The sequence below is a fragment of the Myxine glutinosa genome, chromosome 12, assembly GCF_964187855.1.
Source record: "Myxine glutinosa chromosome 12, kmMyxGlut1.1, whole genome shotgun sequence".
Lineage (NCBI taxonomy): Eukaryota > Metazoa > Chordata > Myxini > Myxiniformes > Myxinidae > Myxine > Myxine glutinosa.
The window spans coordinates 22,961,713-22,976,364 of NC_136272.1; the positions used below are offsets into that span (position 1 = coordinate 22,961,713).

General features: G+C 44.7%; 1 protein-coding gene across 1 annotated transcript in view; it reads left to right on the top strand.

The window, feature by feature from the left end:
* The window catches only part of CFAP70 (cilia and flagella associated protein 70), a 65,466-nt gene that overhangs the window by 12,108 nt on the left and 38,706 nt on the right, over window positions 1-14,652 (top strand). The window contains exons 10-15 of the mRNA XM_068133068.2: window positions 984-1,061; window positions 1,303-1,394; window positions 1,504-1,564; window positions 3,374-3,562; window positions 5,325-5,456; window positions 5,817-5,942. Of these exons, the coding sequence (XP_067989169.2) occupies window positions 984-1,061; window positions 1,303-1,394; window positions 1,504-1,564; window positions 3,374-3,562; window positions 5,325-5,456; window positions 5,817-5,942 (678 nt within the window). The remainder of the gene's footprint in view (window positions 1-983; window positions 1,062-1,302; window positions 1,395-1,503; window positions 1,565-3,373; window positions 3,563-5,324; window positions 5,457-5,816; window positions 5,943-14,652) is intronic.

Sequence of the window (14,652 nt, forward strand, 5' to 3'; positions counted from 1 at the left end):
CCATACCATAATGTACTTTATCAGATCATTATACTGTAATGCATCCCATGTAGTGGTGAAAGGGTTTTACCTATTGTTCATTCTACAACCTTAGCTTTTGTTGTGAAATCAAACTCAGACCTTTTCCCAGAAATGAGGCTTTATTGAACTATTTCTCTACCCATTCCTACAACACAAGAATGCAGATTATTAGTTCCATAAAGAAAGCAATCAAAGCATACATCTCCTTCTAGTTTCCTGCAAGCAAGCATTTACGTACCTGTTAAATCTCAGTAGTCTACATCACTGGGATACAGAATGCCACCTGATGCGCACCGAATGGGCACAGTTTATATAAGCTCCCTTAAGGTCATCCCTTCACGCGGATCGTCTCTTCACTCAGCTCGAGATAATACAACATATTTAATCACAGCTTTTATTATTTATATTATTGTCAAATCCTTACCTTCTTCTCTATTAATATGCAGAACAACGCTGCATGGTACCATCATTGGCTGACAGTGCGGCTGTGCCACTGATGCAGTACCCTCTGCTGGTTAGGGCAGGAATTTGGGATTTGGCCATGGTGCTGGCGATACCTCTTCTACTCTTCGCGAAGGACACCATGGGATCTTTAACGTCCACCGACGTATGCCGGCAGACGGGGGGGCCTTCCTCATTTAACGTCCGTCTGAGGGACGGCACACACATTGATGAATCACCCAGCGTTTGAAAAACCGGGATGACCGTTTATTCAAACCCAGACCTTTTCGGTCTTAGGCTAGACATCCATACTAGACAGTATGCATATCTCTAGGTCATCCTGTCAGCCCAAATCCTGACCTGTTTTCCTCTCTTCCATTCCTGTCTTTACTTATTTCCATTCTCTACACTACTCATAACATTAATGTGTTCCCATTAATTTCATATTTGCTACTACTGTAGTTACGGTATTTTGTATGGCTTAATGTATATAAATGTTTTTGGGGTTTTTTGTTGCATAGATGACAATCGTGAAACAGACGAGTGAGTTAGAATTCGATGGAGGAGAATCTGTTAGCTGCATAAAAGCTGAAACACAGGTAACTAACTCATTTTTAATGATCAAACTAACTCGTTGCGTCCCTCTACCCTGCTGTTGGTGTGCTAACACCCTCCTACCCCCTTCCCACTATGTTCTTCTTCTTCTGTTATGATCTGGCCCATTCTGTGTTCTAGCTCTTCCATGAGCATCGACTTTGTATATAATAAAAAAGTAATTGTGGAAGTCAATATACCCTATTGGTGGAAATAGATGATGCATTTCCCCTTCCCTGGTGGCAGCCATACTTGGAGGCAGAGACTTACATCGTACTTGAATTCTTTGTTGATAAACCATTCATCCACAAAAGGACAACAGAAGAGCTGACAATGAGGTACGTTTTGGAAATAGTGAATAGAGTTTTATTCGTTCGTGCCTTGTTTGTGTACAAAAGTATACATTACAACCTTGTGGTTCATTCTTTGTGTCTGTGCCTCAACCAGGGTCTCTGAACTGATTCCATCCAGGTCTGCTTTGCCCAAAAAGATATATGGTGCTCAAGAGGTGATGTTCTCTCACATTACTTTCAAAATGACATATGAATGCTCATGAAGCCTTTTGCACATGTGCTATGTGTGCGATTTCAGCATCTCGCCTCTGCTAGCATGGGCCCTTTTAATCTGCCATTGCCAACGCAAAATCAAAGTTACTTAGTCTTTTAAACATAATTTTCAGTATTTAAATGAAGAAGCGGCAATTTCAAGATGATTAACCATAATTCACGCTTCTCCTTTTTGCAATGGATGCAAACATTTAGTATAATTTCTCTTGTGATGCCAGAACCACACAAACAATATATTTATACTAAAGCCATCAGAGCTCTCAATCCCCATCCCCCAAACATGATTAATAGTAAATATCATCTTTTTTTTATTTGCTTTTAAACTTACCCTGCGCATTCACAAGCTCCAGATAGGTCATTCCCATTGGTGCTCAGAAGCACCCAAACCAGATACGGTGTCTCCCTCAAGCTCTTTTGTTGGGTAGACACTCAACCCCACACCCCAGCCTTCTCTCAGGTACTTTTCAAATGTTTTCAGCTTCTTTTAGAAGTTTTTGAGCCATTTTTGGTAACAATCCCTGTCGCGCACACACAATAGAAATTCACATGCCCTGAAAATTGCTATTTCCAGGGGTTTCAACTGGAGGGTTCATATGACCCTTCACCCCAGGGCAGTTTTAAGGAAAAGGACATGGGAAGGGTTATCCCCTCCCTTCTTAAGCCAAGATGTGGAGCTTCTGGCACCGTTTGGCAGCCCAAAATATATTGAAATCTCATGATTTATAAAGATTGAAAATAGGTCCAACAACCAGGAAACATGGGAACATTACCGTGTATCTTTTCTGTACGTGTGTGCTTGTTATTTCTGCTGAAGGAAAGATCATGGCGTTGTGGGATTACTTCCAATGCAACATTACAGCTACAAGGCCATTACTTTGATTCATAGACTCGTACACTGGGCAATACAAAAAGGTTGATGTTTCAACCGCAATAGCTGTAATATTGTCCTCATATTTACCTCCGCCACCCAAGGTGGATAGAGGTTATGTTTTCACACCTGTCTGTTTGTCTGTCCGTTTGTCTGTCCGTTTATCTGTGAACAAAATATCTCCAAAAGTTGTGGACAGATTCGGACGAAATTTGGCAGAGATGTAGCGTATGTGACAAGGACTAAATAATTAGATTTTGGTGAAGATCTGGATTCGGATCCGGCTTGTAGAATTTTTAAGTGATTCTTCACCATTGGGAGATAGGGCCAAAAACGATACATAGCAGGATGTCCCAATAACAACATAGCAGTTGTTATTGGGACATCCCAACTTTTATCGGAGAAACTAACAAATTCCGCTCGGTCGACTGATTAAGTTCTGTTGCATACCGCCGGCACGGCTGGCACCCGCTCGCACTCTGGCTTTTGCATATGGTAACACGACTCTGGGCATGGGATCCTGCAGGGAGTTCTGGGGTGACTGACGAACATGGTCTCTTAAATAATTTATCCAGAGGCGACGTCCATCACAATATGTTCTGTATTATTATTTTTTCCCTCTGGATATAATTTTATTTTCTCATTCCATAATGCTTCATGTTACACACTGTTCCAGGAATTTAGGGTGTATGCTTTTATTCCACTGATTTATTAATGTGTGCGGAAAGTGCTTTTATGTCATTTATATGATGTTCAGGCCTGTTTAATATGTAGTTATCTGTGTATGCCATGCTTACCGTTATGGAACAGCAAGGATAGACCAAATTGTACATTTTGCTGTTTGTGATTTTTCTTTATTTTTGGATGCTCCATGCACCCTCAGGCCGTGCAGAGTTTCCACGCACAGATCCATAGCATAGCAGACATGCTCATCGCCAAGTACCACGACATGCTCAAGGAGGATGCAGATGGATTGCCAAATGACTACAAGTCACAGGAAGACCGCAAATCCAAACTCTTTTACGAGTTCAATTCCTCGGGGGCTTATTATGCATTTAAAGAACAACTAAAGGTTACCTGATCTCTATTTCATATTTTCATTATTCCGTTGTTAAAAAAGTATCCATCATATGTGAGCTTCTATGTGTGGTACTGTGGTAGTCTCGTCTGAGTTCAGACCTCGTGATGCTGCGGTTCCCAGGTTGATAATCCCACATGCTGTGTTTTTTCTTATATACAAACTCTAGGCTCATGGAAGAGTGAGGTGATGGAGAGAAGAAGGCAGCACATTGACAGCGCGGTCGTGCGACAATGTACATAGACACAACAAACGAAAGGATGAACGAACATAAGGATAGTGGAGAGGGAAGGAAACATTGCACCTTGCAAGTAGGAGGTTAGGGGATGGTTCATAGTGAAGGTAGAAAAGATCAAGGGTAGGGATAGAGTATAACACGTGGAGGCTGTGCACTTCCAACTTTAAGTGCTGAAAGGAAGAATGGGATTGAAAAGATTGAGGAAGGTGATTCCGCAAACGGGAGGAGAGGAAAAAGAAGAGTGGAGACAGGCAGTAAGCCTGAATTTTGGGAGTTTCACAAGGAAGGGGTTATTGGAAGAACACATTATGACCTGGAGAGACTGGGGATGAGGGATGGAAAAATGCAAGAGCAAAGGGAGCAAGACTAGTTTTTGGTTCACGAGTTATCAAGTGACCACTATATTCGTCATGTGTGTGCGTCTGTCTGTCCGCAGCATAACTACCCGATGATATCATCCTATCTTGATGAAACTTGGGTGGGAGGTTGATATCATGATCTAGTTGTGTCCTGCCTCGAGTGGGCGTATTGCGCCCATTGTGGGCGGAGCCAAGCCCGAAAAAGATGTCTTTTTAGGGGGTAATCGATTTCAAGCTACATCTTCTCCGAGGGGTTTGGTGGAATGACAGGAGTTTCGGTATTTGGTTAGGCCAATGTCATGTGTCTAGCCCCACGGAGCTAGATTTTTCATTTTCGCCCCAAGGTCAAGGTCACAAGGTCACGAAATTTAGAAAAGTCGATTTTTGATGGTTTTATTACATTGTTCGCTTCCTGATAGGGTGAAATGTCATACATGATCTTATATTATCACATACATGATTAAATACAAGTTTTCCAACAAATTTCAGAATCTTTGACCTTTGAAGGTCACAAAGGTCAAAGTTTCAAAGTTGGCAGAATCTAACCGAATTTTCGGTATTGTGTAGCTAACTAATCTCATAACTGATTATACATTATTTTCTATCTCATTTCAAGGTCAGTAACCTTCGTTTTGACATTTCAAGGTCACAAAGGTCAAATTTTCAAAGTTGTCGGAATCGAACCGAATTTTCGGTATTGTGTAGCTAACTAGTCTCATAACTGATTATACATTATTTTCTATCTCATTTCAAGGTCAGTAACCTTCGTTTTGACATTTAAAGGTCACAAAGGTCAAATTTTCAAAGTTGTCGGAATCGAACCGAATTTTCGGTATTGTGTAGCTAACTAGTCTCATAATTGATTATACATTATTTTCTATCTCATTTCAAGGCCAGTAACCTTCGTTTTGACATTTCAAGGTCACAAAGGTCAAATTTTCGAAGTTGTCGGAATCGAACCGAATTTTCGGTATTGTGTAGCTAACTAGTCTCATAACAGATAATACCGCTCGCTCGTGAACCATCGTCGTCTCCTGACTTGTATTATATACATTGGAAACTGTTCTCAAATTACTTGAACTCTTGCATGGAAGTGTTGCAAATCTTTACACAGGTTATTCTCTACTTGAATACGTTATTGAACGTTGTTTGTCCACAGCATTCCATAATAGACATTGTGCGGGAGAAGTATCTTAAGAGAACTACGTTTAAGGACGAGGATGAGCTTCATGTTTTCCTGAGCGATCTGTACGTTTTTCTCATGGACGAAACGCACATCGTCTTGAACAAGGTGAGCTATATGGAGCGGGTTGTATGTTTCTAAATCAAGGCTGATTTGCAATTTGCCACTGGATGATAAAGGGGACAAGTAAAAGCCATTTGGCCAATCATGAACGTTTGTGCAGATCCACATCCCAGGCCTCCTGTGCCACATCCACATATTTGAGCTGCAGCTCCCTCTAGCGCATTTCATCAGAAACCACAGTAAAGTTTTGGGACGTGCAGAAAAAATAATACAGCTCGATGGCAAACGTGCTACACCAACTGAACTATTTACTCTCACCACGTGTACTATCAATGACGTCATAACATTCAACGTTACACCGATCAGTAACTGTACGAAATACATTTTATTCCCCGTTCCCACCAGATTATGTCAACTGATGAAAGTTCCTCGACACCTATCCAACAAACAACTTCAATACAGCTAAGGAACTTTGCCAAAGATGCAGAAATCCTTGGACACAATGAACTTGCCATCAAGTATCTTCAGGAGGTATTCATTCCTTACTGCATTTGGTATGTTAGGCTTCACTCTTACCTCTGTCTTGAGCAATGGCTGAGCATTCTGGGGTTGTAAGCCTTAATTGTAGTGGCATTCCACCATGGTATTGCTCAAAGGAAAGAAATACTTTGGTCCACAAATTTGTCAGGTGATATTTTCAATAAGGGTTATGAAACGTATTTGAAGAATTTGGTCCAAAGAGTATCATTCAAAGCAGGTTTTATTTCAGGCAAACAACGAAAAACCCACTAAGCATACCAATTTTAACTTTTTACCTCCACCACCGAAGGTGGATGGAGGTTATGTTTTCACCCCTGTCTGTTTGTATGCCTGTTTGTTTGTCTGTTTGTCTGGGAACAGTATATCTCAAAAAGTTGTGGACGTATTCTGACAAAATTTGGCGGAGAGGTAGCTTATGGGACAAGGCCAAAATGGTTAGATTTTGGTGAAGATCCGGATTCGGATCCGGCTAGAAGAATTTTTTAAGTGATTCTTCACCATTGGGAGATAGGGCCAAAACGATACATAGCAGGATATCTCAAAAAGTTATGGACGGATTTGGACGAAACTTGGTGGAGAGGTTTGGTGTCTGACAAGACCGAATCGATTCGATTTTGGTGAAGATCTGAATATGGATTCGGATACGGGAATTATTTAATTTTTTAAGTGATTCTTCACCATTGAGAGATCGGGTGAAAAGCGATCGATTATATAACACTAGCAGAAGTACCCGGCATTGCCGGGCGTGGGAGGGGAGGGGAGGGGAACGGGGGGGAGGGGAGGAGGGGGAGGGGAGAAGAGGGGGGGAGGGGAGAAGAGGGGGGGGGAGGGGAGAAGAGGGGGGGGGAGGGGAGAAGAGGGGGGGAGGGAGAAGAGGGGGGGGAGGAGAGAAGAGGGGGGAGGGGGAGTGGGGATGGGAGGAGAAGGGGGGAGGGGAGGAGAGGGGGGAGGGGGAGGGTGATGGGGGAGGGGGTGGGGGAGGGAGGGGGAGGGGGAGGGAGGAAGGGGGAAGGGAGGGGGAGGGGGGAGGGGGGAGGGGGAAGTGGGGAGGGGGGAAGGGGGAGGGGGAAGGGGGAAGGGGGGAGGGTGAGGAGGGGGAGGGGGAGGGGGGAGGGCGCGTGAATCGTCGAATCAGCGCGCTGCTCTGCCACCGATTCAGATTCCGTGTATAATATTCCTCGCTGAAAAGAAATATGGATCTAAAGATGAAAAAAAAAAAAAAACCTATGTGGTGTGAATGGCAATGTTCCTCGCTGAAATGTGAAAAAACGCAATCGCACGGCAAGGAACATCACGTGATCGCTCTGAGCGATCGATTGCAACTCTGCGTCGTGTCGTGGGCGTGGCCAACGTGGCCTCATGCTCGCAGGTGATTGGCTAACTCGAGCTCGAGAGAGCCATAATGCGCTACGTTATGGCAAAAAATATGGATCTAAAGATGAAAGAAAAAAAAACCTATGTGGTGTGAATGGCAATGTTCCTAGCTGAAATGTGAAAAAACGCAATCGCTTTTCGCTCTGAATTACGTGTGAACGCGTAACTGAGTTAATGGCGGCAAGGAACATCACGTGATCGCTCTGAGCGAATCAGCGCGCTGCTCTGCCATTCCTGTCATAATATTCCTCGCTGAAATGTGCTGAGGTAAAAATATGGGAAAAAAATATTATGAAATAAATTTTTAGGTCGGCCATGTTCTTCCCAGTCTCAATGGCCATGTTTGTGCCAAATATCAAGTACGTGAGCCTCTCCGTTTATGAGTCTATCGGTAACATTACACACACACACACACACACACACACACACACACACACACACACACACACACACACACACACACACACACACACACAAACTGTGTTTTATATATATAGATGATATTTTAAAAAGTTATGGACGAGTTATGACGAAACTTGTGGGATGAGTTGGTGAGGTGACAAGAACAAGCTGATTAGATTTTGGTTCAGCTCCGAATCCAGATCCAGCCTATCAGTGGATACAAAACATAAACTGTTCAGCCTGGCGGAGGTATACGCTCTACCAAGTGCCCTTCTAGTTAAATGATTGTTTTTCACGTTCGTACTGGATAGGCAGCAAAAAGTAATTCTGACAGCGAGAACACATGAGAAAGATAGACAAAGAAAAAGGTGCAATTTTCTCATGAGGAGACAATGAAAGAAACTCGAGGAAAGAGTCCGAGTATGGTGATGCCACGAGGAACTAGATGATAAAGCATCTGTCCACTCCGAATCTGGGAGGTCAGTGGTCCAAATAAAGCATCTGTCCACTCCGAATCTGGGAGGTCAGTGGTTCAAACCCTGGCTGAATCATCCCAAAGACTTTTAAAATGATACGTGCTGCTTCCTTGCTTGATGTTCAGGACTTAAAAGGATAAGAGTACAGACAACCCCCATAGGCTGGCATCCATGTGGAGGAGGAAATTCCTCCTGAGGAAATACCCCGCTGACTGCGGTGAGAAATTCAGCACCATTGTTGTGACGTCGCTGGCACCCAGAGTGCCCTTCTAAGCTTACTTGCTGTGTTTGTCTCACCTAACAGTCATATGTTGTGTCTCATGTATTCGTCTGTATGTCCATGTGAGTGGGACATGTGTGAGACACCTCCACTACGAGCCTTAGATCTTGTTAAAAAAAAAAATCATTGGTACATTTGACTTCTGCTGTGATCTCAGGCTTGAAGAGCTTGCCACACATATCCCATAAATAAATCGAGGGTATTAGAACACATCAGTGTACTTTCAGATGAGTTACAAAAAACATTAGGAGATGGTCGAATGAACATAGCACTTGCATATGATATATGAACTGCATCATGAGCCAAAGACTCAGGTGGGAGTACCGAAAAGGGCAATCGACTAAAAAAATCAGAGACGGACAAACGAAGGCATCACGGCTTCAGGATAACTTTTCCAGAAAATACTCGTAATCACGAAAATAACTTAAATCTTCCTCTTAAAGTGTATAATCAACAAGGGGTTAATGTTAAATGCATAAAGGGGTGAATGTAAAAGAGCAATAGCGTTGAAAGTTTTATAATTACCGATCTCAATACAATCTCATACCTCATCCAAGCAAAGAAAAAGCAGAACCTCCATGACACATAAAACATAAGATAAAGGGAGCAGGAGACAAGATGGGGAGAGAGAAGAACACACAAGTACAACATTTGAGAGCAGGGACATCGGGAGATCTGTGGGAGGGAGACGGCTTGGGGAAAGCATATGCGATCCAAACACATGCGCCAACACATCCGCCAAACCAAGACATCCGCCAAACCAACACATGCGCCAAACCAACACATCTGCCAAATCATCACATGCGCCAAAACAATAATCCGCCAAACCAAAACATTCACCAAACCAACAGATCCGCGAAAACAACACATCTGCTAAACCAACACATTCGCCAAACCAACACATTCGACAAACCAACACATGCGACAAACCAACACACCTGCCAAACCAACACATGCACCAAAACAATAATCCGCGAAACCAACACATCTGCCAAACCAACAGATCTGCTAAACCAACACATCCACCAATCCAACACAACTGTCTAACCAACACATGCGCCAAACCAACAAATCCGCCAAACCAACACATCTGACAAACCAACATATCCGCCAAACCAACACATGCCCCAAACCAACACATCCGCCAAACCAAACACATGCGCCAAACCAACACATCCGCCAAACCAACACATCTGCCAAACCAACCCATCCGCCAAACTAACACATCCGCCAAACCAACACATCTGCCAAACCAACCCATCCGCCAAACCAACACATCCGCCAAACCAACACATCTGCCAAACCAACCCATCCGTCAAACCAACACATCCGCCAAACCAACCCATCCGCCAAACCAACACATCCGCCAAACCAACACATCTGCCAAACCAACCCATCCGTCAAACCAACACATCCGCCAAACCAACACATCTGCCAAACCAACCCATCCGCCAAACCAACACATCCGCCAAACCAACACATCTGCCAAACCAACCCATCCGCCAAACCAACACATCCGCCAAACCAACACATCTGCCAAACCAACCCATCCGCCAAACCACCACATCCGCCAAACCAACACATCCGCCAAACCAACACATCCGCCAAACCAACCCATCCGCCAAACCAACACATCCGCCAAACCAACACATCCGCCAAACCAACACATCTGCCAAACCAACCCATCCGTCAAACCAACACATCCGCCAAACCAACACATCTGCCAAACCAACCCATCCGCCAAACCAACACATCCGCCAAACCAACACATCTGCCAAACCAACCCATCCGCCAAACCAACACATCCGCCAAACCAACACATCTGCCAAACCAACCCATCCGCCAAACCACCACATCCGCCAAACCAACACATCCGCCAAACCAACACATCCGCCAAACCAACCCATCCGCCAAACCAACACATCCGCCAAACCAACACATCCGCCAAACCAACACATCTGCCAAACCAACCCATCCGTCAAACCACACATCTGCCAAACCAATAAATCCACCAAACCAACACATCCGCAAAACCAACACATCCTCCAAACCAACACATCCACCAAACCAACACATCCTCCAAACCAACACCTCCTCCAAACCAACACATCCACCAAACCAAAACATGCACCAAACCAACACATCCTCCAAACCAACACATCCGCCAAACCAACACATCCACCAAACCAACACATGTGCCAAACAAACACGTGCGCCAAACCAACACATTCGCCAAACCAACAGATCCGCCAAAACCACACATTCGCCAAACCAACACATATGCCAAACCAACACATGCGCCAAACCAATACATCCACCAAACCAACACATCTGCCAAACCAACAGATCCGCTAAAGTTTCGCTAAACCAACACATCCACCAAACCAATACATATGCCAAACCAACACATGCGCCAAACCAATACATCCACCAAACGAACACATCTGCCAAACCAACAGATCCGCTAAAGTTTAGCTAAACCAACACATCCAACAAACCAACACATCTGCCTCACCAACACATGCGCCAAACCAACACATCTGCCTCACCAACACATGCGCCAAACCAACAAATCCAGCAAACCAACACATCCACCAACCCAACACATCCGCCAAACCAACACATGCCTCAGACCAACACATTCGCCAAACCAACACATGCCTCAAACCAACACATTCGCCAAACCAACAGATCCGCCAAACCAATACATACACTAAACCAACACATCTGCCAAACCAACAGATCCGCTAAAGTTTAGCTAAACCAACACATCCGCTGAACCAACACATCCGCCAAACCAACACATCTGCCAAACCAACAGATCCGCCAAACCAACACATGCCCCAAACCAAACACATGTGCCAAACCAACACCTCTGCCAAACCAACACATCCGCCAAACCAACACATCTGCCAAACCAACACATTCGCCATACCAACACATCCGCCAAACCAATACATCCGCCAAACCAACACATCCGTCTAACCAACACATCTGCCAAACCAAACACATGTGCCAAACCAACACCTCCGCCAAACCAACACATCCGCCAAACCAACACATCCGCCAAACCAACACATCCGCCAAACCAATACATCCGCCAAACCAACACATCCGCCAAACCAACACATCCGCCAAAACAACACATCCGCCAAACCAACACATTCGCCATACCAACACATCCGCCAAACCAATACATCCGCCAAACCAACACATCCGTCTAACCAACACATCTGCCAAACCAAACACATGTGCCAAACCAACACCTCCGCCAAACCAAGACATCCGCCAAACCAACACATCCGCCAAACCAACACATTCGCCAAACCAACACATCCGCCAAACCAACACATCCGCCAAACCAACACATCCTCCAAAACAACACATCCGCCAAACCAACACATCCGCCAAACCAATACATCCGCCAACCAACACATCCACCAAACCAACACATCCGCCTAAGCAACACATCCGCCAAACCAAGAAAAGCGCCAAACCAACACATGCGCCAAACCAACACATCCGCCAAACCAACACATCCGCCAAACCAACACATCAGCCAAACAAAACACATGCGCCAAACCAACACGTGCGCCAAACCAACACATTCACCAAACCAACACATCAGCCAAACAAAACACATGCGCCAAACCAACACATGCGCCAAACCAACACGTGCGCCAAACCAACACATTCGCCAAACCAACAGATCCGACAAAACAACACATTTACCAAACCAACACATGCGACAAACCAACACAGGCGCCAAACCAACACATCTGCCAAACCAACACTTCTTCCAAACCAACACATCCGCCAAACCAACACATCCGCCAAACTAACACATCCGCCAAAGAAACACATGCGCCAAACAAAGACATCCGCCAAACTAACAGATGCGCCAAACTAAGACATCCGCCAAACTAACACATCCGCCAAACAAGCACATGTGCCAAACTAAGACATCCGCCAAACAAACACATGCGCCAAACTAAGACATCCGCCAAACTAACACATGCGCCAAACAAACACATGCGCCAAACTAAGACATCCGCCAAACTAACACATCCGCCAAACAAACACATGCGCCAAACTAAGACATCCGCCAAACTAACACATCCGCCAAACAAACACATGCGACAAACTAAGACATCCGCCAAACTAACACATCCGCCAAACAAACTCATGCGCCAAACTAAGACATCCGCCAAACTAACACATCCGCCAAACAAACACATGTGCCAAACTAAGACATCCGCCAAACGAACACATCCACCAAACAAACACATGCGCCAAACGAAGACTTCCGCCAAACTAAGACATCCGTCAAACTAACACATCCGCCAAACTAACACATCCGCCAAACAAACACATGCACCAAACTAAGACATCCGCCAAACTAACACATCCGTCAAACAAACACATACGCCAAATAAACACATGCGCCAAACTAAGACATCCGCCAAACTAACACATCCGCCAAACTAACACATGCACCAAATTAAGACATCCGCCAAACTAAAACATCCGCCAAACAAACACATGCGCCAAACTAAGACATCCGCCAAACTAACACATCCGCGAAACAAACACATGCGCCAAACTAAGACATCCGCCAAACTAACAAATCCACCCAACAAACACATGCGCCAAACTAAGACATCCGCCAAACTCAGACATCCGCCAAACTAACACATCCGCCAAACAAACACATGCGCCAAAATAACGCATCCACCAAACTAACACATCCGCCAAACAAACACATGCGCCAAACTAAGACATCCGCCAAACTAACACATCCGCCAAACAAACACATGCACCAAACTAAGACATCCGCCAAACTAACGCATCCACCCAACGAACACAGGCGCCAAACTAAGACATCCACCAAACAAACACATGTGCCAAACTAAGACATCCGCCAGACTAACACATCCGCCAAACAAACACATGCGCCAAACTAAGACATCCGCCAAACTAAGACATCCGCCAAACTAACACATCCGCCAAACTAACACATCCGCCAAACTAACACATCCGCCAAACTAACACATCCGCCAAACAAACACATGCGCTAAACTAAGACATCCGCCAAACTAACACATCCGCGAAATAAACACATGCGCCAAACTAAGACATCCGCCAAACTAACAAATCCACCCAACAAACACATGCGCCAAACTAGGACATCCGCTAAACTAAGACATCTGCCAAACTAACACATCCGCCAAACAAACACATGCGCCAAAATAACACATCCGCCAAACTAACACATCCACCAAACAAACACATGCGCCAAACTAAAACATCTGCCAAACCAACACATCCGCCAAACAAACACATGCGCCAAACTAAGACATCCGCCAAACTAACACATCCACCCAACTAACACATGCGCCAAACTAAGACATTCGCCAAACTAACACTTCGGCCAAACAAACACAAGCGCCAAACTAAAACATCCGCCAAACTAACACATCCGCCAAACAAACACATGCGCCAAAATAACACATCCGCCAAACTAACACATCCGCCAAACAAACACATGCGCCAAACTAAGACATCCGCCAAACTAACACATCCGCCAAACAAACACATGCGCCAAACTAACACATCCGCCAAACTAACAAATCCACCCAACAAACACATGCGCCAAACTAAGACATCCGCCAAACTAACACATCCGCCAAACAAACAAATGCGCCAAAATAACACATCCGCCAAACTAACACATCCGCCAAACAAACACATGCGCCAAACTAAGACATCCGCCAAACTAACACATCTGCCAAACAAACACATGCACCAAACTAAGACAGCCGCCAAACTAACACATCCACCCAACTAACACAGGCGCCAAACTAAGACATCCGCCAAACAAACACATGTGCCAAACGAACACATCCGCCAAACTAAGACATCCGTCAAACTAACACATCCGCCAAACTAACACATCCGCCAAACAAACACATGCACCAAACTAAGACATCCGCCAAACTAACACATCCGTTAAACAAACACATACGCCAAATAAACACATGAGCCAAACTAAGACATCCGCCAAACTAACACATCCGCCAAACTAACACATGCACCAAATTAAGACATCCGCCAAACTAAAACATCCGCCAAACAAACACATCCGCCAAACTAACACATCCGCCAAACT